We start from the raw sequence: 27,319 nt of genomic DNA on the forward strand, positions 1-27,319 counted from the left end.
GTAAATTTCCTAATCCGCTTTTAAGGCCATTTATTTGATAATGGTTTTCACTTTTAAAATACAATGGGCTAAAACATGTTAAAAAACGTGATCAACCAAAGTTTTTTTAAAAATTTAAAATTTTTTTATTTTTTTAATTAGCCGGCTAAATGTATATGAAAATAAACATGCTTAGATCAATACCTATAGTTGTTTTATTTCAGTATATTCATTGGTTTCTCAACATTTAAGAAAATTTAATCTTCAAATCTAACAACTATTTCTGCAACAAAACCTGTTTGTCGTGCCAATATTTTTGCTTCACTAAATACTCATTATTTCATTCAGTTGTTTTTTAATTTTGATAAATGTTGAAATCAAAGATCTTCAATACATACATACATGGTTGAAGCTCTTCAATGATAAGGTTATTATTATTTGTTATTATTATTATAACAAATTCATTTTAAATAATTTTTAAACTTTCCAAATATGACATCTCTTATTGGAAGAACTCGTCCAGTATCATTATCAAAGAGACCTACGTAAGTAGACACAAAATCAAAACACTTAAAAATTAATCTAAACACAATTTTAAACTTTGATTTTGTTTTAGTGTAGGGTTCTATTGTAATAACGTGTGTTTTTTCTGTTGGTCTTTGTAGGACTAATGTTGCTTTGTATTAAGCGAAGCATAAAATAAACACCTCTTGACTCTTGTTGAAAACAGAAATCTTCGATCTACACATCCCATGGGCGCCGAGAGGAGGGTGCAAGGGGGTGCACTTGCACCCCCTCGACCTTTGGACCTCGACCTTTGGACTTCAAGAGAATATCAATTATTATTTGTTTGGGTTTGCAGTAAGACGTAACACAAGCAAAAATTAAAATTTTATTAAAACACAAAAACGATAGCCTATAATAGTTTAATCTAGTTTTTAAATAAGAATCTAAGGCGCCTAGGTTGTTGTCCAAAGACGTTTAAAACCTTGTCAACAAACTCAATATCTTCCTCTATCCTCTTTCGATGAACGCTCATCAAGCAAAGGCCGCTTACGCGGCTTCCTACGTGAGCGGTAATCCGCGGCCGGCGCGACCGGCGCGGTCGACGGCATATGCGGCAAACGTGGCCAGGCTGTCCTACTTGCAAATGCACGCCGCGTTTTGTTTCGCAGTTTTGTCGTGGAACAAGGCGCGCGCGATTCTTTTAACTGAGAGCACTTACTATCAAAAGATTCTAAAATTGCGTAAAAAAAGGCTCAACAAAAGACACAAAACGAATACCATATTTTTGGAAAGAGTTAAATACGGCGAATTTCAACATTTGTATGAAAAATTAAGGTCTTGCCCAAGAGGTCCAGCTTTATTTCGCGGTTATAGCAGAATGTTACCTGAAACTTTTGACTACATTGTAAAAGCAATCACCTCTGAATTGAAACATTCTGAAACCAAATTTCAACGCCCTATTTCAGTTTCAGAGAGGTTAATGCTAACTTTGAGGTAATCCAAATACAAACTTTATTTTATTAACAGAGTATTATACATGATAAACACGAGAAGAACACAGAACTAATTTAAAAATATTATAGGAAGGTATCACTTTGAAATCCTTGGTACTGTTGATATCCAGACGTCGATGCCGTGGATTTTCGACAGGTGATTGTGCATTAGAAGGATATGAAGGTTGGTGATAAGATCAGACGGATGCTGGATTTGTATTATAGGGATGTCGATTGTTCTGTACTTTCCATAATTCCGCAGCCAAAAGATTCTGAACCTGGCTTCTAAAAGATAATTTATTCAAAGACGGAAGTTGCCTTACGTGAGGAAGAAGCAATTTGAAAAAGTTGATATCTTCATCATCATCATCATTCTTTCTAATAAGGCAACCTTTTTAGCTTCTAATCGTAAAAATTCCTCATCTAGGTTCCCTTCGTTTTTTGCTGGTGCCTTTCGCTTCCGTTGTATTACTATAGGAGTAATTGGGGTGTCTAATCCCGGTAATGCATTTTTCAAGTCATCATTTGGTTGTTGTCGGGGCACACGTGTAACTCGTTTTGTTGCTGGTTGTGAAGAAATAGTTCTGGGCTATGGTAGTTCGTCATCATCAACTTCTTCTTAATTAAATTTTGCTTGTGAAGACTGTGATAATATATCGTGTTCAGTTTCACGTTCCTGGGACAACTCGTCAGCATGAGAGCTATTTCCAGAATCTCCTATATTTCCTTCTGTTACCTTAGGTGTTAATATGTGTTTCAAAAACAGCATTGCTTCAAAATGACACCATGTGCCGTTGTACCGAAAGGCGTTTTCTCCTTCGTCTCCCGATCGGGATTTGGGTATTTTGTTTAGTTTTTTTTAAATCTGTCCCTTATATTCTTCCATTTATTTTTTACCACTTCTTCTAAAACAAAAGAATAGTATTTTAAAATTTTATTTTTAAGTATTTTGGTTTTAATTTTTCGGATATTTAGCAACTGGGATGCAATTCAGACAACTTCAATATTCCTTCAGGATATCTAAGACTGCCGTAGCTACTATTATATTTGAAGTGTGCAAAGCAATTTGGAAAACGTTGGTACAGAAGCATATGCCTCAACTCACAACAGAAGACTTTAAAAATATTGCTACTGATTTCTGGACACGGTGGCAGTTTCCAAATTGCATCGGATGTTTAGATGGCAAACATATAAGAATAAAACGGCCTCCGAAATCTGGATCAATGTACTATTGTTACAATTTTTTTTTTCAATTGGTCTACTAGCACTGACAGATGCGAACTATAACTTTATAATGGTAAATGTAGGATCTTATGGCAAAGACAGTGATGCTGGAGTATTTGGAAACTATCATCTGCGCCAAGCAATTGAGAGTGGCTCAATTGTACTACCAGAAAAAAGTAAATTGCCTGGTTCAACCATTACTGCACCCTAAGTATTTCTCGGTGATGAAGCTTTTCCCCTTACGGAATATTTAATGAGACCATTTCCATGAGCACAATTACAAGAAGGGGAGGAAAATGACATGTTCAGCTACAGACTTTGCCGTGCTAGGATGGTAGTAGAGTGCTCATTTGGAGCAATTACGTCCAAGTTTAGAATACTACAAAAAGCAATCGAAACAAATGTCGAAAACTCTGTGGATATAGTTAAAGCAATAACTTTATTGCATAATATCATTAAAGACCTTGAAGGCATATCTGAAGTGGATTTGGTCAATTATAGAAGCGTTACAATCGATAGAAAAAATTGTATGAGACCCAGCAGAAGGCATAATGCATCATCAAGGGATGCCATATTGGCCAGAATGAAATTTTGCAGATTTTTCGCACTTCGCTCCTTAAATCATGAATAGCATTATTTTACTTGGCCTTTCTTAACTTCTTTTCAATAAATAAATGTTTAGTTCAGTCTTATTGTTTTTATTTCTTTTACTTTTTTCATGATTATCAGCTAGTTTTATTTATAATTTCTCTTCAATTCAATACTCCCTATTGAAAATAAAAACTTAATTTTAATTGTAGCTAGAGGAAAAAAATAACTTCTACAGGGTCGTCCAGTTTAAAGTGTTTAAAGGTCATTAATTTTAATATGTGATAGATAATTGATATTAATCGTTTTTGAGAAAAAAATTTAATAAAATTATTTATTTTTAAATTCTTTATCAAAAATTTTTTGTATTAAAATTAATGACGTTTAAACTGGACCACCCTGTAAGTATACACAAGATTTTGTTTTATTATGTAAAAACAAAAAATGGATTGTTTTTTAATCTTTTTTTTAATAATATAAATCAGAACATGCGAATATATTTCAAAATACTTACTTGTTTCCTGGAGATCTGCTGCAATTCGTGACCATTCTCGATCCACCAGCAGTCTGTTATGGTAATGTTTATGTTTCATGTCCCAAAGAACACGGGTATTTTTTACATTACTCAATCATTACATTATTCAATACATTACTCTCATTACATTATTCAATGCTGCAGGTTGTCGTTGAAAGAGTTAGGCCAATCTTAATTGCTTCACGCACTGCTGGATAAAACGGAATGGCTTTAGAAATTAAATCTGCATATTCTACAGATTCATTGGACGTAGTTCCTTCTTCGGCTGTCTTAAACATCTCGTACCACGTAGTAGCCTCGGCAACAAAATTCTGTAAAAAGGCCCCATAAAAATTCTGTATATCTTCCGCTACTTGTAAAAACGAGGCTTTATCGAGGTTTCTCATATTTTCGGGATGTAGCTGCATTAGAGAAAATTTGGTGCCCGTTGGAAAGGGGATGAATTAAATAGGCAGAATTTTGTAGGAATTTATGACATCTTACCAACCTCGGTTCATGTTTTTAGGTAAATGTTATAGTAGAGAAAATGGTAGAAATTGTTACGAAGGCTTTTCAGGGCACTCCTTAGACTTTGAATTTTTTTTCAATAGTCAAATATTTATTTCGATAGACTCTACAAGTATTGAATGTCAACGAATACTAAATAAACGCTATATTACCATAAAATCAGTAGCTCCTAAAACAAAAGAAATTAAAAATAAACACTAATTATACTAATTAACAGATAAAACGACAATTAAATGGTACAAAACAAATATAGAAAAGCATGGAATGTAATATGGCAGAATATATAGAATATGAAAGTAGAGATGAAACAGCTCGATTCATATATTCTGCTATAGTGTAAAAGGAATGTATTATGAGAATTTTCTTAGATAAAGATTTGGACTTTCAATTCTTTTCAGTTCGATAGGAAATTCGTTATATAATTTAACTGAGTAGCAACTGAGTTAATAGTAGTAAAACTAACGCATTGGTGGACTTCGTCAAATTATAAAGGTTTCTATTAGTTTCACAAAAAATACATTATCTCTTATTAATTTTATATTGTTTAGTTCAGTTGATCTTGTTTAAAATGATGCACGAAAATCAGACATAAAAGATTAAAGCAGGGACATAATACTTACCACCCATCTTTTCCCTATTCTATAATACTAGAATGGAGTCCATGGTTATTCGGATCGAAAAGTACTACCTATTACCATTTTATTCTTGGGTACACCTGCGTTTGATAGTTATTAGCGGCTACAGAAATCATCCAATTTTTGCTTCAAGCTAGTTTTATGTTTAGGAATTACTTGGGTTTAAGGATATCTGATATAACAGGTATACAGTAATTATTGCTCTAAGTATATTCCAAAAACAACATTGTTTCATAATCCCTAACAGATTGGTTGTAATAAACTATGCATAGCAGTAGTGTTTTAAAAGTCTATTTTCCTGAAACAATTAAAAATGGTATTGTGCAAAGATGATATAGATCCCGCGACATCTATGAATGGCTCACTGAGAAGAAAAATAGAGCTCCTTGATTTGTCCACTTAATATTTAAGATGATGCATGCTTAAAACAGATATTTATTTGTAATTTTTTGTTCTTATTTTTAATATTTTTTTATGCTTTTCTGGCATAAAAAGTGCGAATACGTCGGAAGATTTAATCGGTTGTAAAACTCATTTTATGTAACAATAACTGCGTGATAAGTGAAAGAGGTTGGCATAAATAAAAGAAGATATTTTAATAGTTGGAATCTTATTAAATGGTATGTCACTGAAATTTTACATCGTTTTTTAAATTTTCCCAGTTAAATAATCTTTAATTTTATTGTTATTTAGTAAGTTAAAGGCAAAAAATCTTCAAATTTACTACTATGCAATAAAAATCCAATCACATCAAATTGGATTTTTTTACTGCCTCAAATTTAATGCATCTCCGATGAAAAATATTTATAGGGTTTCAAAATAAAACATGAAAAAAAGTATTTCGAGACTTTATATATTTGTAAAAATAAATAAATTATGTGTTTAAGTCATAAACACACAGTTAAATATAAGAAAAATATTAAAAAAAGAAAAAAAGTCTTAGCCTGAGACGATGCAACTTCAGCTAGTAGTAGAGCTTCAGTTGTCACTGGAGACTAAGTTGGTCGAGGTAGCCGTGGTAGTGATTGTGACGGTAGTTGCAATGGTACGTATTGAGGTGTTAATTCTAGAAGAGATTTTCAAAATTAATTAAATCCTAGTAATTGATTGTATACGGGAATTAATACTAAATACAAAAGAAATATTACCATTCTTAGGATGTTCTTAAATACCTATTCCATAAAAGAGAAAATGAAATAAGATAATTTTAAAAATATAGCACCAAAATTTGATGGCAAAAATCGTTCGATTATAAATTTCTTTCGCTGTATCGAAAAAATAATTTTATAAAACCTCTAGACTTTAAAAGACTAGCTGTGAAGTGCTATTAAGTAAGTATGATCTTGCCTTATTGAATATTCAGGAATAATCAATAGTTTTTGCCGATGATGCAACTTTGGTGGCATAATATTGCCCAGTCCAGCAGTGCGCACTGCTGGACTGTTATGAAATCAAGTTGTTGTGTGTTTGAAAATTTGTAAGACTAAACTATATGAACGAATAAATAAAAATTTTAAATGTATTCCCCATATCCTAGGACTCAGAGATTCCCTTCAGGATGACATGCGTTGAGATGGTTTGTTACTTTTAATTTTTTAGTATAATGAAATATGTTTAACCCACTTCAGTTAATATTCATAACATACTTACCAATGCGGTAATAATAGCATTCAAAAGAGCATTCTTAGTACCATTCAAACCCTGAAAATCATCGGTTTCTAGGGACCAAAGCATGATGCCATTCAAACCAAGACTCTTTGCAAATTCCACCTGAAAAGTTTTTTCACGTTAAGATAAAAATAACTGTAAAAAAACACACCTACCTTTAAAGTTATAGAATCTACATTGTCATAACTGAGCCATGAGGTGTTGTTATAGGCATATGGCACTTGTTGGTCGTCGTCCCAGGCTTGGGTCCACCCACCGGCCGCAAAAATTTCAATGATCTTTAAAAAGAAACCATTAATTGAATTGAGGATATTAAGCGAAGAAATAACGATGCTATAATAACTAATACACAGCAGAGCCGTTATTAAGGTGCAAATATAATACTTGCTTAAATGAAATAATTATGGAGAGAATAGTGGAAAAGGAGTTATATATATACCACAAATGGGGTCTTTTTTTCGATTATATCCCTTTTCATATTTCGCATAATTTAAATTGAATTTTTTTTTCTTTTTTTACATTTTTCTTTATCTTGGGTTTAATTACATATTATTTTATCAGTAATAAAATGGTGGCAATTTAATTCACAAGATAGGTAATGAAAGTCTTTAAGAAAAAGGTCCATGCAAATTTGCTTGTTGTATTGGACACTATATATTGTTACAATAGTATTGGAGTTATTGAGTAGTTCTTCCAGAGACTGAAAAAATCTCGATACTACTCTCGATCAGACGCCTCAGAAATATCTTAATCTTTTAAAACTTTTTCAAACAATTTTGTTAATATTAATTTCATATGAAAGCTAATTACTTTCTTTACCAAAGAGTTTTAACGAGTTTCTGTCAAACGCTTCGCAAAAATTTAATTTAATATTTACTAATTACCTCATTATATCCCCAATGTCCTGATGAGGCAGTGTAATCGCCAGGACTCAATCCAGTAGCTGTAGCAGCAGATCCAGGAGTATGGTTATTGGCATTAGTGAGGACATTGTTTGCACCAAAGAAGGGAACACCTAGGGCCAGTTTGGAAGGCGAGGCACCGCGTTCTATCCAACCGTTAATAGAGGCGTTCTATCAATACATTATTAGTCATTAAGATTTTTTTTAAATACACGTTTTACTTACGACGCTGAACTCAGCAAAAGTTGATCCCATCTTTGAAGAACTGAAGAGGGGCGCGTTGTGGGCAGCAACAGTATCAAAAGCGCCACAGAAGTCGAATGCCATAACGTTGATGATGTCTAAGTTACTGAATTAAAAAAAAATTATTATATGGTATATGAAATCAATCTTGACTTACTCTGATAAAACAGACACGTCATAAGAAATATCTACTGTGCTTGGAGTTGCAGAAACTGCAGCAGTTACCAAAAGACCAAGGGGGTTAAATACATCGTGGAATTCTTTTACCAGGGAAGCAAAGTTCGCCTGACACAAAAAAAAATTATTAAATTATCAACAATTTTGTAAAAGTATTTACCTTATCGGTAGTACTATTACCATCCCTTCTGCCGGGATAGTCCCAATCTAAGTCGAAACCATCAAAGCCGTACTTTTGGACTAAACTTAAAGCGGAAGAGATAAAAGTAGCTCTGCTTGTGGCCGTAGAAGCCATGTTAGAAAAGTTTGCAGACCCTGTAACATCTCATTTGTATTTATAATTAGATTTGGTTATCTTAATAACTCACCTTCATTCCAACCTCCGATACCTAAGATAACCTTAAGATTTGGGTTGGTCTTCTTCAAGTTAACTGCGCTAGTATATCCATCTAAAACAAATATACATATATGTTAATAACGAATATATAGAATATAATTTAGGATTTTTTACTAACTTAGGTTAATATCTAGCCACGGGTCCAAGGATACTACTTCAAAAGAAGTGGCATTAAGTCCAGCGAAAGTGTAAATGTAATGGGTGCATAAGTTGGCAGGAACATTGCTGAAATTATATTGACCATTTCCGGTTCTGTAAAAAGACCACGTACCGTGGTAACAAATTACGTTGGCTAAAAAGAAATGTATTATTTATTTTGATGTAATTGTATTTACAAGATCGGTTCATTAAAGCGAAATATTGACAAAGCTTCCATAACTAACGTGAAAACGTTAGTTATTTTAGGAATATACTTACTGGCATAAGCGTATTGTGCCAAGCATAAGAAAGATAGGATGGCTAATAGTGATTTCTTCATGGTTCTAAAAGAGAATGTAAGATTAATAGATCTAAATTTTTCTGGCGTCTCGCAGATCTAATTGCAATGAAAAACATCAGTTCAGTCTAAATTACTGTCATCTTTTTACCTAATAATTTAAAAAATGTGTTTTTTGATGCAGTTTATTTAACCATATTAAAAAAAGTACATTTCACTAACATTATTTATTATATCCCATACTAAAATGAGGATATAAGAATAAAAATTGATTTATGAATTTTATTTCTATATCACCATTTCAGTTTTAATTTACTGTTATTTACTTACTATTTAAAGCTATATTTTTTTGACGAAGTTTATCCAATTAGAATAAAATAAAACTATTATTTTATTGGCACATTAAACTATCTCGGATTAAGATGAGAACGGAAGAATGAAAATTGATTTTTGTAAAGGTTACGCAATAGAATGCAAAACATCTTTCTTTATACCAATTTAGTATGCATTTCGGCTATTGTAATAGCCCTCATCAGATATACATGAAAGACTTTTTATTATTATGTGCAGAACGACAACCTTGCGTAATCTTTATAGTATCACTCCTTTAAGTATGAAGTTCTATATTATTATGATTTTTTAACTTCCTTTTTATATTACCATTTTATTTCTAACTATGAGGAAGACATTAATTATAATCGTTTTGGTAGGAAACAGGAATAATTGTGTAAGTTTCCTTAGCTCTCTGTTATATTAACATATAGATTTAAGAAAAGACAACATTTACTGTAAACCTGCATATTGAAAAGTGAAATCTGTAAAAAACAACTTAAAGGAAAATCCACACTTCTCGCTTTAAAAATGGGCTTTTAAATTAGGCTTTTATTGGAGTTTTAATTTATCAGAAATGTCAAAGAATATCAAATGAACTCGTGGACCTAAAGATTGTTTTTTCAATCATGAATGCAAAAATAATCTTTAGTAATTTAGTAGGTAATTATGTAGTAAGAACTTGATTAATTAATTTGGACTGGTTGAAATAGTATTAGAAGATGGCTCTCGCAAAAGAAGTGGTACGAATAACTCAGACAGAAATATAATAAACACATAGAGAAGACTCATAGGATGATTTAAAAATGATTCGGTCAATCTCGAATGAAATTGAGAAAATTAATTTAATATAGACCGGATATATTCTTCATTATGCAAATGTCTCGATGAATAAAAAATTGTTGTTAGTGAATTACTTTATCCCTAATTCCAAAATAAATTTGAAAAATGTCCAATAGGATATAAAGCTCTTTAAATTTAAATATTAAAGAGTAAAATAATTTAAAAGAAATGTAATAAGAAATAACTTGAAATTTTTACTATAATGTATATTTTTACAACTTACCAAAAAACTGTGTTTAACCGAAACTTGATTTCTTTAACTATGTTCTGAAAGACTGTGTTAGCTTGCTTTTAAATAGTTAATTCCTTATCTAATCGTTGTAATCGGTTTTGACTGTATTGACTGCCATTTGCTAGCGCTATTTGATAACGGTTTTTATTTCTACACTTTATTGGACATTGGACTTTTAATTTTTTAAAAACGCGACCAATCAAATTTTGGTTTTCTTCGCAAAATAATAAAATTATCCTCAATTTTTTGCTTTCGGTAGTATCTAAGAATTTCGGTATTATTTGCATTTTTAAGTTGCATTGCATGCATATTAGGTTGATCATATGTTGATCATATGATCATGTATACATAAAATAAATAAAAAATATTTATAGATGTTTCATTTTATTGCCTATATTAGTTTATCCATCAATGGTCAAACAAAGTCAATCTTTTCTTGATCAACTTTTTCTGCAACAAAACATGTTTCTGGTTTTAATAATTTTGCTGACTCATTATTTCATTCAGTTGTTTTCTATTCTGGTAACTGAAACAAATATCTTCAAAATACACAATATTTAACCCTTTCTTATGATGAGATTATTATTATTTTAGAAAATAATTCTTTTTAAATGATTTTTGATTTTTGTTGAAGCCAGAAATCTTCGATGTGCACGTTTTTCAATTAGTTTTGCAATAACTTATAGCCATTTAGTTTCTATTTCTAGTACAGCACCATTTTGTTGAAGCCAGTTTTACTCCATAATAAGTCATCAGACAGATCATCATTTAGATTAATCGATCGATTTGAAGAGAGTGAGGAATTTCTTTCAAATAATCTTTTAATAAAAAATATAGTCTTTCATTCAGGATTATTAATAAATTATTGTTGTTTCTAGATGGTGTAATCTTAATAAAGCCAGAGATCTGCAATGTACATTTTCTGAAACTACTGATATAAAAAAACTCTTTGTTGTTTTAATATATCATTGTCCATTGTCCTATTATTCTAGTTATAATTTTTTGTCTTTAATCATTGGTTATTTCTAAATAAGTCTTATATTATCATAAAACCAAACTAGTTATATCTTAATAGCGAATACATTTTTTTGAAGAAAAGCAATCTTTCTGAAAAAGACATTCTCTTCGAATTCTTGTCTTTATTAAAGCAACACAATATTATATTGACATCTTCAATAAACAAACCCTTCAACTATTCAAACAAAATATTATGTTGGTCATTTTAATATTTCTAACTCATTCATCTACTCAATCTTTCCTTGAAATAATATCATCTCAATATCGTAATTCTGCTTCCTGAAAAAAGGAATTGTTGTCTAAAGAAAGTGATTCATGTCAAATAATCTTTCATCTTTATTAATAAGACAGCACCATCTTGGTGAAGTCAATTTTCCAAAAAACTTCTTTCTATAAAATAAATTCCTATTCATGATACAGTAAAATTAATTATAAATTATTTATTCTTCTTTATTAAGCAAAACACTCTTCATCAGATAATTTATCTGCACTTAGTTACTCGCCACAAATGTATCAGAAATGTTAATTCTTCCATGACTTCAAAATAGCTTAATTTAGTGAAAAAAAAGTTCGCAATATCCAGCTTAATTAACTCTCTCTTGAACCCTGAAATGATCGTTTAATGATACAAATGATATTTTCATTCGCAAATTGGTAACTCTGCTTGCTGAAAGAAGGAACTGATTTCTTTAACGAGAATGATTGCTTTCAAATTATCTTCACTTTTTCTCAATAAGACATCATCATCTGGTTAAAGTGAGAGATCTTCAATAAACACTCATCTTTAAACTACTTTAAGAAAAAGTATGTTCAATATTTCAAAATTATTGATTTACTATACATCGATTCGTTTAACTTTTATTTGTTTTATTCGACGGTAAATGGTAACTTATTGAAACAAAATTTTTTTTATCATTTCACGATTTAATTCTCACTTACTTATATTAACGTTTATAAAGCATTGCACATTCGTTCTATTAATCGGCTTATTCATTCAGGTTTCTTTAGTACTAAAAGAGTTCCATTTTGTTGAAACCAAAAATCTTTGACGTACAGTACGTCAACTAAAGTCCAATATTTCATTACTCAATTATTTCAAGAAAAAATACGTTCCGATCCAAACTTCGTCACTTGTGAGGAAATCACAGCTTATGCTTAAGTTAATATCATACCATCGCAAAATAATAAATTTGCGAAAAATTGATGAACAAATATGTCAAGAAAATTAAGTAAATTTAACTAATAAAAGTAACCAAAGTGAGGATGATACATAATAAATGCGTACCTTCCAGATGAAGAATAGGAAAATGGAGAAGATGAAGAAGTACCTTGGGTGCCATAAAAATTCAGTCAAATGAAATTCTGAGTCATCATACAATAAAATGTCAATAAGTCATTTTTTCTTCGGAAATTCCAGTCAAAATCTTTATAAAAATTTATCTATCAAAAATGTTAAAATTTTTACATGGCTTAAAATACCTTAAGATGGACTAAGTTCCTGAAGAAAATATGGTAAATCATAAGAACATTTTTTTATTTAGAGTGGGGAAAATTACTTGTAAATCAGGGCAATGAACTAATTATGGCAAAATCTTATTCTCGCGAATTTATCATCTTATCACTTAAACAAACTCTATTGTCGACACGTGTAGTGCGTGTAGAAGTCCTTAAAAAAATATAGGTAGGTTGATTTTAAATAATTTTGTTACAGTTTTTTATTACAATTTAACAATCAGTTACTGGTCTAACTAAAGAGCAAATATGTCAAGAAATTTAAATACAACATCTAACAGGCATCGAAGAAGTAAGGAAAGTTAGGATGATGAAGAAGCCATTATAGAAAAGTAGTTCCAATTTCATGAGTTACAATTTATATGAAAATAAGTATTATACTATTGCCAAATAGTAAATTTAATAAAAAAATCTAACTAAAAGCAACAACTATGCCACGAAACTTGAATATTTAAAACATCAAACAGACATTGAAGAAGTAAGGAAAGTTAAAGGTACTAAAAGGTATATTTATCAGAGGAAGGAGTAGAAAAAGGAGCGTTGGTTGAGAGATACTTTCGGTGTCATAAAAAATTTATTCTTATGAAATTCATAATATAATAAAATGAGTTATAAGTCATTTTATCTCCGTAATTTCCAGTCAAAATATTTATCAAAATTTATGTATCAAAAATGTTAAATTTTTACATGGCTTAAAATAGCTTAAGATAGACTAACTTCCTCAAAGACATCGTAAATCATAAGGAAATATTTTACTTAGAGCAGACTATTTTTTATACTATTTTTTAGAACTACAAAAAGTTCTAAAAAAGATCAGGGCAATGAACTAATTATCGCAAAATCTTATTCTCGCGAATTAATCATCTTATCATTTAAACACACTATTATAGACACGTGAAGCGCGTGTAGAAGTCCTTAAAAAAATATAGGTAGGTTGATTTTAAATTATTTTTTACACATATCCAACTTAATTTGCTTCTTTCTGTATGATTGATCCTATAAAAAGGATTAGGAAACTACACAACTATTTTTTACTAATATACAATTTAAATGGTTTAAAGAGTAACAAATTTATTATTGACTATTGTTGTAAGTTGGTGACCAAAGGTTTTAAATTAGACTGCAAGTTAGAAGTAATTGAACAATATGGTAAATCTTTTGTAGTTCAAGTAGTTCCACCAGAATTTCCCATCAAGAATTATAATTCTTTTGATTAAAATTCTTTTAACAGTTTTTGATATATATATATATATATATATTTTTAAAAAAAATCTTCTATTTTTAAGATATTTTATTACGTGTATATGAACTTATTATTTCAGTTTCAATATTTACAGATGTTTTGTTATATTCAGTTGATCCATATTCTACTTTCTTAAGGTAGAAAAAAAAATTTTCTTTGTTTTATGGAAATATTTTTTCTTTTTCAAGATTGCTGTTGCATTATTGTTTGTAGACAGTTAAGACTATGGCAGTTTTGTCAGACAAATGAGTATTTTACGACAATTGGATTTAAAATCGACAATCCGTACATGCATCAAAACGTTACTCTAAATGCCTGGAAGAAACAGGAGTCACATGACACACTACATGAAATGAAAAAGGATTAACTTGAGCTCATCAATTATTGATTTAATTTTTTATAACCAGGATAATAGTACAGGTGTTGGAACGAGAGATATATGATCGTCTTAGATTATGATTTTGTCTGATTGGAGTAGAAGAAGCAGCCTTTATAGAGAGATACTTTCGGTGTCATAAAATTACTTGTAATGAAATTCATGTAACATTAAAATGAGTTACAAGCCATTTTTTCTTTGTCAATCAAAACATTTATGAAAATGTATGTACCAAAAATGTTAAATTTTTACATGGCTTAAAATAGCTTAAGATGGGATAACTTCCTAAAAAACATCATAAATTATAAGAACATTTTTTATTTAGAGCAAGGAAAACTACTTATAAATCAGGTCAATGGACTAATTATTGCAAAGGCTTATTCTCGCGAATTAATCATCTTATCACACACGCTATTATAGACAAGTGTAGCGCGTGTAGAAGTCCTTAAAAAAATAAAGGTAGGTTGATTTTAAACTATTTTTTACATATGTCCAACTTAATTTGCTTTCTTCTGTATAAGTAATCCTATAAAAAGGATAAGGAAACTACACAACTATTTTTTACTAATATATAATTTAAATGGCTTAAAGAGTAACAAATTCATTATTGACTATTGTTGTAAATGGGTGACCAAAGGTTTTAAATTAGACTGCAAATTAGAGATAATTAAAAAATTATGGTAAATCTTTTGTAGTTCAAGTAGTTTCACCAGAATTTCCCATCAAGAATCATAAGAAATTATAATTCTTTAGATTAAAATTCTTTTTAACAGTTTTTATGATCGACTTTGATTTTAGGAAACTTTACTTGAAACTCAATATTTTTTCTAATTATTTAATAATTCTGAGAACAATCAGCCTGAATCCACATTGATACGTAATTATGAATCCCACGTGATTCCTATCAGCCAATAAGAGACTCGAAAGGTTTCACGTACGTACGTGAAGGAAAACACGGATAGAAGTTGGGTAATTCGAACTTCATTCCGTAATTTTGTTCCGTTGTGCTATTTGTTTTCTATTGTTATTTTTGAATTTTTACCATTTATTTTTTTTACTTTTTTACTTGTTATTTTGTACCATTCATAGACTGTCGAGTTTGGGTTCGATCCCGGTATCCACATATTTTAAAAGTGACTATTGCAGCTTTAAAGGAAGGTGATCACTCACATTTTTCATTACTTTTGATCTCTTTGATGGCCTTACACTATTTCTTCGATGTTTGACTGAAGTTTGCTATTCTCCTTTTTCGATTAGGTCCTCTGATAAGGTAAATAAAAATTCCAGTAAGGGTATCTTTTTTTGGGTACGACGTAAGTCATTATATATTACCCAGCTGTTAACAACAGCAATCATCAAAAGTCGATAAAAAACTTTTTTCCACCATTTGCATGATTTTCTGCCAAAGTCATACACACCACTCATCTGATCAGCCAGATCCACATGATTTCATTGTAGTATGCAATAGCAGTGGGACATGGTACATCAACTCTCTGCCTAGTCTTGTCTTTTATCTTCACACAGGTCATATCAGGGGTATGGCAGTTATTCAAAAGAATAACCTGCTTTGTATCTTGCCTAAAAGCGATAGAGTTTGTTTGATTTGATAAAAACTCGCATTCACCCCTAGACATTTTTCGTTTTTCGATGAATTTTTTTGGCATGTCTTTTCTTGTAATAATGGCTGTTCCCACACCTGGGTTTTGGAGGGAATCCATCAAACGGACTGATGTAAAAAATCGATCAAACGCGAGAACTACGTTTGGATTTTGTATAGTTTCACATAATTTTTTTACAACAGTTTCGCCCAAAGTTCCGCTCCTTTCAACGTCGTCCTTGCCGCAATATACATTTGCATCGTATGTATATCCTGTTATGGCATCACATCTAGACCATAATTTTATGCCTCTTTTCACAGGTTTTTGTGGCATATATTGTTTCAGTGAAGATCTTCCTTTGAAGCCCACCATGCTCTAGTGAATACTTTGACTTGTACTGTCGGATCGATATTTCTAAAACGTATATTTGAAGCAAAATAGAAGCTCTTGTTCATAGTAAATCTTACTGGTCCCTTCTGGCTTGACTGGATTATTGAAATAAAGCTTGGATAGTAAAAACAAACACCTGTTTTTGGATATGGCCGATTAGATGGCCTTGTTTCCCAAAGATGGATGCGATGACCAGTAATGGCGAAGTTTTGGCACCTTATTGAAACACATAACTAATGTGCAGCAAATAGTAATCATAATCTCCCCTGCATCAGTGAAAGTCGCCTGCTATTTTTTATTTTCTTTGTAAATTTTGATTCGCTGGTTTGTAGACTCAGCAATAAAAGTAAATAAACTTCGAGGACAAATTTTAGTGAATATGTCCAGCGAGGAGGCATTTGGAGCAATTGAAGGATGTATAATACATTGACTTTCATTTGGAATGCTAAGTCTTGGGACATAGGTATTTGTAGGTAATGACCAAATTATATTACCAGTTGTAACAGGAGTTTCAGCCTCTTGATCTGAATTTTCAGCAGAAATAATGCCGTTGTTGGGTTGGGTTAGGTTCTCGTTTGCATCACTTTCAATGTCTCGATGATACATTTCGTCGGACTCTTCACTATTATAGAATGGGTCTTCTTCTGAGGAAGAGTCTTTATATGGGGATTGCACCTCTTCTCCGGATGACAACTCTTCTAAATTGTCAGCTTGGTAAGATCTTGAAGCTCTGCCCTAGTCAACTTCTTTCTTGACATACTGTAAAATACCATTGGGATATAAATCACCCTATCAGAAAACCCATTGGGACACATATATCCCATAGCCAAATATTACACCCAAAATGCAAAAACCAAAACAAAAAAACCATCAAAATACTTTGCTATTATATATGCTGAACTTGCCTAAACAGATTGTTTCAAAAACATTTGTGCAAAGTTTTAAAAAAATTTAATAAGCGAATCTTAAATTATTCAATTAAATGTAATTGCAAAATTAGCAAATTTTCGGTTCAGGTAAAACCAAACGGGCACCAGTAAAAGGAATATTGTCACTGACGTGAGGAAAAGTGTCAATCAATCAGTGACAGTCGATATTTGAAAACAAGTATGAATTATTCAATCGACGAAAAAATAGCCATAATTAAGTGGCATTATGCGGGAAAGACTTTTAGAGCAGTATCTGAAATGTTTTCAGTTTATTTCCTCACCAGGACCCATTCCGTCCATTTCAACTATTAACCGTATTGTGAATAAGTTCGAGTCCAAAGGTACCGTAATAAATAATTGTAAATGTTCAACTCAGGATATCGAAAATAAAGCCGAAGAAAGAGAGAACAGAGATCTTAATATTCTGCTGAGTGTGGAGGAAAACAAGATGGATAGTACGAGGGTTCTTGGGCAAGAGGTAAATAAACATCATACAATGGTATTGCGCACTTTAAAAAAACACAAATATTATTTGTATAAATTCGAAAAACATCAAGAGCTACAGGAAGGAGATGAAGAGCGAAGAATGGCATTTTGTTTTAAAATGATGGAAAGAGCAAATAATGATAGGAATTTTTTAAGAAATATTTGTTTTACCGATGAATGTACATTTACCCTCAACAATGAACCAAATTTTCAGAATTGCCGGTATTGGAGCCAAGAAAATGAACATCTCTTTGTTCATACTTGGACAGAATATCCCCAAAAAACAAATGTATTCGTAGGAATTATCGGACACCATATCATTGGACTATAACCCTAACAGATGAAACCTATTTGGACTTATTTCAAAATCAAATTGGACCCGCCGTGGAAGGAGTTGTTCAGGAAAGTCAAATGATCTGGTACTAAATGTATGGCCCATAATGCCCGTATGGTTAGAGAGTGCTTGGAAAATGCTTTTAACGGCAATATTATTGGTCCAAGGTACCGGATACTTTGGCCAGCCAGGTCACCTGATCTTTCACCGAATGACTTCTTTTTGTGGGTTCATTTAAAAAGTATCATTTATAAAACTGTAAAATTTGAGAATTTAAACCAGTTACAAAACGCTATTTCGTTAGAATGTAATAAAATTTCCCAATATCAACTTAGTAACGTTAGAAATGAATTTTATGATCGGTTAGGATATTGTGTAGCTGTTAATGGGGGGTTGTTTGAACATTTAATTAATTGATGTTTTTATGTAAATCTCTATTATTTTTAAAAAAGTTATTGTATTTTATTTTATTTTTCCACACTTAGTAAAATATTAAGAGTTCTGTTCTCTCTTTTTTCGGATCTATTTTCGATCTTCTGAGTTAAACATTTACAATTATTTATTGCAATGTCTTTGGACTCGAATTTGTTGAAAAGTTAAAATGAACCAGATAGTCTTGATGGGAAAATAAATTGAAAATATTTCAGATACTGCTATTGGTTTAATTAAATTCTAAATATGATAAAATTATTTTTTTAATAATCGATAATAATAATTGTTATTGGTTTAACTTCATCGTTATATTAAATAAAAGTTTAAATAAAAAAGTAATGTTAACGTGTCTTACTTTGAATGTATGATTGTGAGATTGACAAAACGGAAAAAAAACATTTATTGTATTTGGCTGTACGTCAGATTTGACAAAGCCTTATAACAAATTGTTTGCTAGTGGCTGGTGTTTGGTTTTACCTGAACCGAAAATTTGGTAATTTTGCAATTACATTTAATTGAATAATTCAAGATTCGCTTATTAAAATTGTTTGAAACTTTGCACGAGGGTTTGCCAGATTGGTCTCTTCAAAAAGTCTTACATTTTTTCTGTAAAATGTACAGGGAAGCCAATAATTGACCCCGTTAAAATTTACATGGGATTTCCTGTTCCGCTCGGCGACGCACCACCCGGTATATGGAGGAGAACCAGGGTTTTACTTTCGAGCTTTGCGCCAACGAGGACAATATTTTAACTTTAGCCTTTAACTTTAATGGCCTCGATGGGATCCGCAAACCCCTTTACAATCAAGGTATAAAAATAGAATAAAGCAATTGTGGGAGGTCAAAAGTGTAAATACCAAAAACTGGAGTTAAAATATAACGTCATTTTACGGATACGCTTGTCAGTAGTGGATGGGATAAAAGTCACAGATAGGCTTGACAGCCTCACGTATCCGTAATTACGTACCAATGTGGATTTAGGCTCAGATTTTAGTCTTCTATCAATGTTTTTCAAGTTGCAGTATTCTTGCTATAGCTGCTATTTTTTTAAATAATCATACGAAGTTTGCCAATAAATAATGAGTCTCTTCCAGATTCGAAGCAAAATATATGTATTTATTTTTTTTAAAAATCTTCTATTTTTAAGATATCTTAATACGTGTATATGAAGTTATTATTTCAGTTTCATTATTTACAGATATTTTGTTGTATTCACTTGATCCATATTCTACGTTCTTAAAAAAGAAAAGTTTTTTTTTCTTCTTTGTTTTACGGAAATATTTTTCTTATTTTTTTTAAATATTTATATAATATTATTTTTCTTAATTATATTTTTGTAAATTCCAGTCAAAATATTAATCAACATTTATGTATCAAAAAAGGTAAATTTTTACATGGCTTAAAATAGCTTAAGGTTATTATTATTATTAGTTATAGATTACCTAATAGATTGTATTGATTTACCAATAATAAGCAATTACATTCCAGAAGAAGAAGCCATGCCAGAAAAATAATCCAAACTTCGTCCAAATAAAAAATTCGAGAAAAATCAAATAATTTAACTATCAATTACTAGTCTAACTAAAGAGCAAATATGTCAAGAAATTTAAATACATCAAAATACACAAATCAGGGCAATGAACTATTATAATTATCGCAAAATCTTATTCTCGCGTTTTAATCATCTTATCACTTAAATACACGCTATTATACAAACGTGTAGCGCCTATAGAAGTCCTTAAAAAAAATATAGGTAGGTTGATTTTAAATTATTTTTTACATATATCCAACTTAATTTGCTTTCTTCTGTATGATTCATCCTGTAAAAAGGATTAGGAAACTACACAAATATTTTTTACTAATATACAATTTAAATGGTTTAAAGCGTAACAAAATTATTATTGACTATTGTTGTAAATTGGTGACCAAAGGTTTCAAATTAGACTGTAAATTAGAGATAATTAAAAAATATGGTAAATCTTTTGTAGTTCAAGTAATTCCACAAAGTTTTTATGATCGAGTTTGATTTTAAGAAACTTTACTTAAAACTCAACATTTTATCTGGAAGAAACAGGGATTGCATGATTCCGAGTCGATGAAATTTAAGTCTATCGAGACACCACATGTAAAATGAAAAAGGGTCTATTTCAGGGCGAGTTTGATGCATAAAATAACTTATTTTTGATTTTTAACGTGTACTAAATTCTATATAAAGTAATTAATCTATATAATAATAATAATAATAATAGTCTATATAATATAATTCCACTTAATAATCATTCTAATTATTCTTATAATACAAAATAATTTTCGCTCGTAGGAAAAAAAAAAGTTGCAATATGTTACTTCTGAGTAATGAACGTAAGCGAAGGACCTATCGATTTAATTAAAAAACAACTTTAAAACAAACATCGAAGATTTTCTGTAAGTGTTCTTACAAAAGTTGTGGGGAAAACAACTTCAGGAACAAAAATCCAAAAGCAGGGAACTTTTGCACGAAAAGTTTTGAGTTGTTCGAATTCTTGAAAGCCGAACGATTGTTTGCTCGATTGATCGGGTGCGGTGGTTATTGGGAACTGTCGTAAGCAATTTCAGTTTTGTCTCAATTTACAGGGTTCGATATTCTCTGTTATTTTTCATCTTGATTTTATTCAAATCAAGGAAACATTGTAATATTTGATTTAAACTTAACATAAAATAATCACAATATCAGCTAATCAACCGTATGAAAATTAAGATATAGACTTTTTGTTTGTCATCTTAACACGTTTATCGCTTCTACAAAACTTGGTTACTTCTTTTACACAGCATGAATAAATTGGATAAACTGGAATATTTTTTTTGCGTATTTAGCGATTGTACTAATATTCTAAATAGAAGAATTCTAAGTAAAATCTGAAATCTGCTCTGATATTGTAAGTTGTAGATCTGTTACAATGTTTCACGAGTATTCTGTAGGTATTTATAGATCAATGATTGTATAGCAGAAGCCTCTCCTAGAGAAACCTTGACATTGGAAGTCTGTATTAATAATAATAATAATCCTTTTAAATGATCTTAAATACTTTCAAATATGACACCTCTTAAATCTAGTGAAACCAGAAATCTTCAATGTGTGCATGCGCATCTTCCAACTAGTTCTACATAAAATCATTGTCATTTAGTTTTTATTTCTAGTAGAGCACCATTTTGTTGCAGACAGTTTTGTTCCATGATCAGTTTGATATCATCCTATTTTAATAGCAAATACGTTTTTATGTAGACCAGAAATCTCTTTTAGAAATTCCTTTTAAATCACTCAATAAAAACGTAATTTTATTGAGATCTCCTATTAACACGACTTTAACTATTTCAGCAAAGAAGTCTGTTGGTCCTTTTTAACTTATTCTATCAGCTACTCATCGATCTCTTGAAATAATATCTTATCAATCTGAAATTGCTGAAAGAAAGAATAAATTTCTTTTAAGAGAGTGATTCCTCTCAAATAATCTTTCGTTATTCAACTACTTTAACACAAAATATATCGTCATTTCAACCAGAGATCTACATTGTTGTCACTGGTACAAAAAACTGTTTGTCGTGTGTAAACATTTTTATATCATTGTCCATTCATTCTATTCTTTGAGTTAAAAAAATGTTATTCATACATTATTTCTTGCTTGTTGTCTTAGTTGAAACTAATTTTGTTCTATAATATAACATATCTAAGCAGCAAATATGGCAAGAAATTTAATTATTTACAGCCTCGAACAGATATGGAAGAAGTGAGGAATGCTAAAGGTATTAAAAGTCGTATTTATCTGTAGAAGAGCCATGACAGAGAAGTACTCCAAATACTCATACTTCCCTTATAAGGACATCACAGGTTGTGTAGGAATATGTAAAGAAATATTCAAAGAAATTTGAATACTTTATTATGAAATTTCATCAGATTTGTCTAGTGAGGAAATGACCACTTTTGTAGAGATAAGTATTATATCATTGCCCAATAATGAATCTAATCAAAAAATATAAATAAAACCAGCAAATATTCCAGAAAATTTTAAAAAAACCTTCTATAATGTAAATTCTAGTTCATGATACAATAAAATTAGTTATGTCATTTTTCCTTCATAAATTCCAGCCAAACGTAACGAAAGGTAATTTTTTTACGTGGGTTAAGATAGCTTAAGATGGACTAAATTAATTATAAGTCAATGAACTAAAAATCTTTTTCTCGGGGATTTTCCATCTAATCATTATCATACTCTTTTGTCGAAACGTGTAGCGCGTGTAGAAGTCCTCAAAAAAAATATAGATAGGTTGCTTATCTTATTGCTTGATTATTTCTTCATATAAAAAGGGTTAGGAAAGTACAGAAAAAATCATTTACTAATATAAAATTTAAATGGTTTAAAAAATTTATTGTTGATTATTCTTGTAAATTGGTGATCAAAAATTGTAAAAAATATTGTAAATCGATAATAGTGCTTATGTAATTAAAGTATCTCCACCAAAGTCTTTCATCAAATAAGAAATTATAATTAAATTAAAGATTAATAAGAGTTTAATTTTACGAAACCTATTAAAAAAAAACTAATTATGTAATTATTCTGGTAACATGGTCAAGACGATCCATGTGTTGATCTCTACGTCCATATTTTATTCTTTTTGCTGCAGTATTCTGACCACACTTTTTTTGCGAATTATGACACTAGGAACTATGACGCTTAATTTTAAGATATCAAGTTATTATTTTACTATTCATATTTACAGATAAACTTGTTTTTTGGTAGGGCCATTTTTTACGTTCTGTACGTATAGTTTTGTCTTCTTCCTTGTTTTATAAAAATATTTCTTCTTTATTCCAGAGATTTCTTATTTTTCCAGGCAGCTAGTACATCTAGTACTATAGCGTTCGTTAGGTGTAAAATAAAACAATCGAAAATAGTCAACTAATTTATTCATACTTCAATACGAAACTAGGGACTACTAGAGATATTTATTTTTACTGTATTTATTTACAACTATTGACATTTTACGCCAATATCCTGAACTTTACTTCACTCAACTTACCATTGACAACTATCGGCGATGTGGCTCCTTATATACTCGGCAGAAGCTGTTGCGGAAGATTTCTGTTTACCTTCGAGACGTCGTGCGGTGTAAGAATCGGCTGGTTGCTCGGTATTTACAATATCGTTACAGTACGCTAGGCAATTGAGAGCATTTTTGTTAAAATTTTGAAAAATTATAATTATATACAGGGTGTTTCAGAACTATGGGATCAAACTTCGAGGGGTTGTTCAGTGCAACAGTAGAATCAATTTGAGTATAGGAACCCTTGTCCGGAAATGCGTCACTACGCCACCACGGCCCTAAGACGCGTTTAAATTTAGAAAAAATATTAATTACCTAAATAGGATCTGATGGATTTATGTTTACCTTTTGTATATGATACCATCACAATACACCGATTTAAGCGCCGCACATGATTTCGGCGGACTACACTAAAAATTTGATCGTCGTTTTGAATGATTTCAAATGCTGCTGTTATTCGTCCAATTAAGTCTAGCTCTGATTCTACTGGAGTTTTGTAGACTAAAGACTACATGTCCCCACAAGAAAAAATCGAGCGACGTTAAATCGGGTGACCTAGGAGGCCAAGAAACTGCTTCACCTCTGGCAATTCAACGGTGCCCAAACCGCTGAGCCAAATACTCGCGTACTTGCACAGCAAAGTGAGCCGGCGCTCCATCATGCTGAAACCACATTTGCTGTCTAACGTTTAGTGGAACATTTTCAAGGAGTTCTGGGAGAACTTCCTCCAAGAAACGCAGATAAATAGGTCCTGTTAACCGTTCCGGTAGAAGGTATGGCCCAATTAAATAATCCTCAATAATGCCTGCCCATACGTTGACAGACCAACGATTCTGATGTTTTCTTGGAAAAATTGCATAAGGATTTTCTTCGTCCCAAACATGGCTATTCCTACTATTAAAAATACCGTCTCTTGTGAAAGAGGCTTCATCGGTCCACAAAACATATCGTAAAAAATTTGGTTGTGCAATGATGTGATCCAGAAGCCATCGACAAAATTGAATTCTAGGATCATAATCGGCTGCCGTCATACCTTGAACTTTCTGGAAGTGGTAAGGATGGAATTGTTGCTCGTGTAGTACCCGCCAGACAAAAGCCTTACTCGTATTCATATTCTTAGCGACGTCACGTGTGCTATTTGATGGTTCATCGGCAACTCGCTGAAGCACCTCTTTTTCAAATTCGACCGTTCTTACGGTTCGAGCAACACCAGTATCATGCATCTTGGTCTTAAACATGCCTGTCTCAGCGAGCCGCCGATGAACCGCAATAAACTTTTTGTATCCAGGATGCTGTCGTTTGGGATAACGTTCATGATACAACCGCGATGCTGCTCGTGCATTGCAGTTTGTTGCTCCGTATGCCAAATGCATATCTGCCAATTCTTGATTGGTAAAGTTTTCCATTAGCAATAAATGTTTAAAAATTGTAAGCTATAAAATTTTTAAACCTGACATTGAGAATTGACATTGATAAGCGTTGATTTTAAACAATTATTGTTATGATTTCATGTACAAAAGGTAAAAATAAATGCAGCAGATCCTATTTAGGTAATTAATGTTTTTTATAAATTTTAACGCGTCTTAGGGTCGTAGTGGCGTAGTGACGCATTTCCGGACATGGGTTCCTATACTCAAATTGATTCTTCTGTTGCACTGAACAACCCCCAGAAGTTTGATCCCATAGTTCTGAAACACCCTGTATAAAGAAATATTCCTCTTTCTGACTTAGTCATTAAAATCTTACTTAATAATACCAAAATAATTTTCGCTCATAGGAAAAATAAATAAGTAACAACGTTACCTTAAAGCAAACATCGGAGATTTTCTGTAATTTCTTTTGACGTATTTAGGGATTGTCAATTTTAGGTTAAAATGTTGAAAAACTGAAATTATATAAAAATCTTCATAAAAGAAAGGAAATATTGTTTTTGATGCCGGAAAAAAGTCAATAATGACTGCGTCGCCGTCGGTTGTGACGTAAATGCACTAATCGAAATTACAAGTGACTTTCACTGCCTAAAAAATTACTTTATTTAGAGAACAATTTTCGTCTAGTTTTGTAAATTAAAGCTGGAAGAAATTATTTCTTTATTTATTGTAAGCAATTGAATCCATATTCCTCAAATTGTAGAAAAAATGTGATATTTTTGGAGGGAGCCCAAACTATTTTTATTCGCTTCTAGACATTTACTTTCTTTCTTGGATAGTAGGAATAATTTACTGTTCCTTCCAAGTAGCCAGTAAGTCATTCTTTTGAGGTATTTAGGATTGTCAATCTTAGCCCATGCCTTTTTTTACTATATTTCAGTAACTTATTACGTATTTATTTATTTATTAAAGGGTCAAGCCCAGTACAAAATTATGTGAGTAACTAAATACAAGCTCAAGTATCAAAATTTAAAATTAAACAGCAAAAAAAGGATACAAAGGTTCATTGATAATCTTCTTCAAAAAGGCTTCAAAGGTTGAAAGAAACCAAGGCTTTGTAGCTCAATGCGTAGTTTAATGTTCAATGAATGTTTGGGATAGTTTGTCCAGTAAAAACATACATGGAAGGTTTGGATGGAACGTGTGTTGCGAGATGATACATGTAAAGTGACATATGAATGGACTAACCTATAGAACCTTTAATTTTTTAAGCCTTTCTGCTTTCTTCTAATTGATAAGGTTTTAAGATCAAGTGTTGAGCAGAGAGTCTTATAATAAAATTGTTTATCATTGTAAAATCTGTAGTGTTTTGCAAAATCTAGTGCTAAACTCTTTCAAGTCCTAGAGACATACTTCCAGTGGGTTCTGACAAAGGCAAAGTACAGTGTTTTAATGAAAGTATGCTAAAATTTCTGATATTACGTTCAATAAATCCTAGCAATTTTAGAGGTGAATTAATAATGTGATTCATATAGGTAATGAAGTATAGATTGGAATCAAGTAGCAGTCCCAAATCTCTTATCTGTTGCACACACTCTAAAGCTGTATTATTTATCCGATAAATGAAGTTACATGATTTTCTAGCCATGAAAATTTGATGATTTTGCATTTGAAGATGTTGAGATCTATGCCATTGGCGTTTCACCAAAGTGCCAGATTATTCAGGTCATACTGAAGTGCAAGGCAGTCATTAAGGCATTATACCGTTCTGAATAACTTAAGGTCGTTAGCAAAGATGAAATGATGAAAAAAAAAATTTGATATCATTGATGATAAAGTTGAACGGCAAAGAATCCAGGTGAGACCCCTGTGGCATCCCTGAAAAGGTCCTAATTGTGAAGTTGTTAATTCGGACAATTTTAGTTCTACCAGTAAGGTAGCTCCTCACTCAGTCCAAAAGAGAACCCGATATGAAAAAACCAAGAGGCTTACTGACTAAGATCTCATGATTCATCCTGTCAAATACCTTGAAAAAGTCGGTGTAAATGAAATGAATCTCCTTACAATCCTCTATTAATTTCAAAGCCCAAAGAGTAAGTAATGTAACTAAATTTTCAAAAACTATTTAAAATACACATTGGCCGATAATTCTTTACATCTGAGGCATCACCAGACTTATGGAAGAGAACCACATAAGTCATTTTCCGAAAAATTGGAGAGTGTCCTGTTTTTAGTGACATTATACAGTCCTTTCATTCCAAAACAAACCATCCTAAATAACTAAAAAAATACGTTAATTTAGATATATAGGGGGACGTTTAATTTTATATTTGACAAAATGACACCTCCTCACCTCCA

General features: G+C 31.3%; 1 protein-coding gene across 1 annotated transcript; it reads right to left on the bottom strand.

The window, feature by feature from the left end:
• Positions 1-5,802: 5,802 nt before the first annotated feature.
• Positions 5,803-10,319, bottom strand: LOC126735126 (acidic mammalian chitinase-like). Its single transcript, XM_050439057.1, has 11 exons — positions 10,187-10,319; positions 8,772-8,836; positions 8,473-8,646; positions 8,326-8,406; positions 8,118-8,272; positions 7,938-8,065; positions 7,763-7,886; positions 7,520-7,708; positions 6,791-6,913; positions 6,618-6,737; positions 5,803-6,033 (listed from the first exon to the last, which is right to left on the bottom strand). Exons 2-11 carry the CDS (start codon positions 8,830-8,832, stop codon positions 6,028-6,030), a joined length of 1,161 nt encoding a protein of 386 aa, XP_050295014.1. The 5' UTR covers positions 8,833-8,836; positions 10,187-10,319; the 3' UTR covers positions 5,803-6,027.
• Positions 10,320-27,319: the final 17,000 nt, after the last annotated feature.

Source organism: Anthonomus grandis, chromosome 4 (genome assembly GCF_022605725.1).
Source record: "Anthonomus grandis grandis chromosome 4, icAntGran1.3, whole genome shotgun sequence".
In the NCBI taxonomy this organism is placed as follows: Eukaryota; Metazoa; Arthropoda; class Insecta; order Coleoptera; family Curculionidae; genus Anthonomus; species Anthonomus grandis.

What these genes read in the sequence shown, in the direction of transcription:
- LOC126735126 (XM_050439057.1), bottom strand. Translation starts at nt 8,832, where the DNA reads ATGAAGAAATCACTATTAGCCATCCTATCTTTCTTATGCTTGGCACAA. An exon ending in GTGGCTAGATATTAACCTAA is followed by an intron (nt 8,407 to 8,472) that starts GTTAGTAAAAAA and finishes TATTTGTTTTAG; the next exon opens with ATGGATATACTAGCGCAGTT. An exon ending in GTAATAGTACTACCGATAAG is followed by an intron (nt 8,066 to 8,117) that starts GTAAATACTTTT and finishes TTTTTGTGTCAG; the next exon opens with GCGAACTTTGCTTCCCTGGT.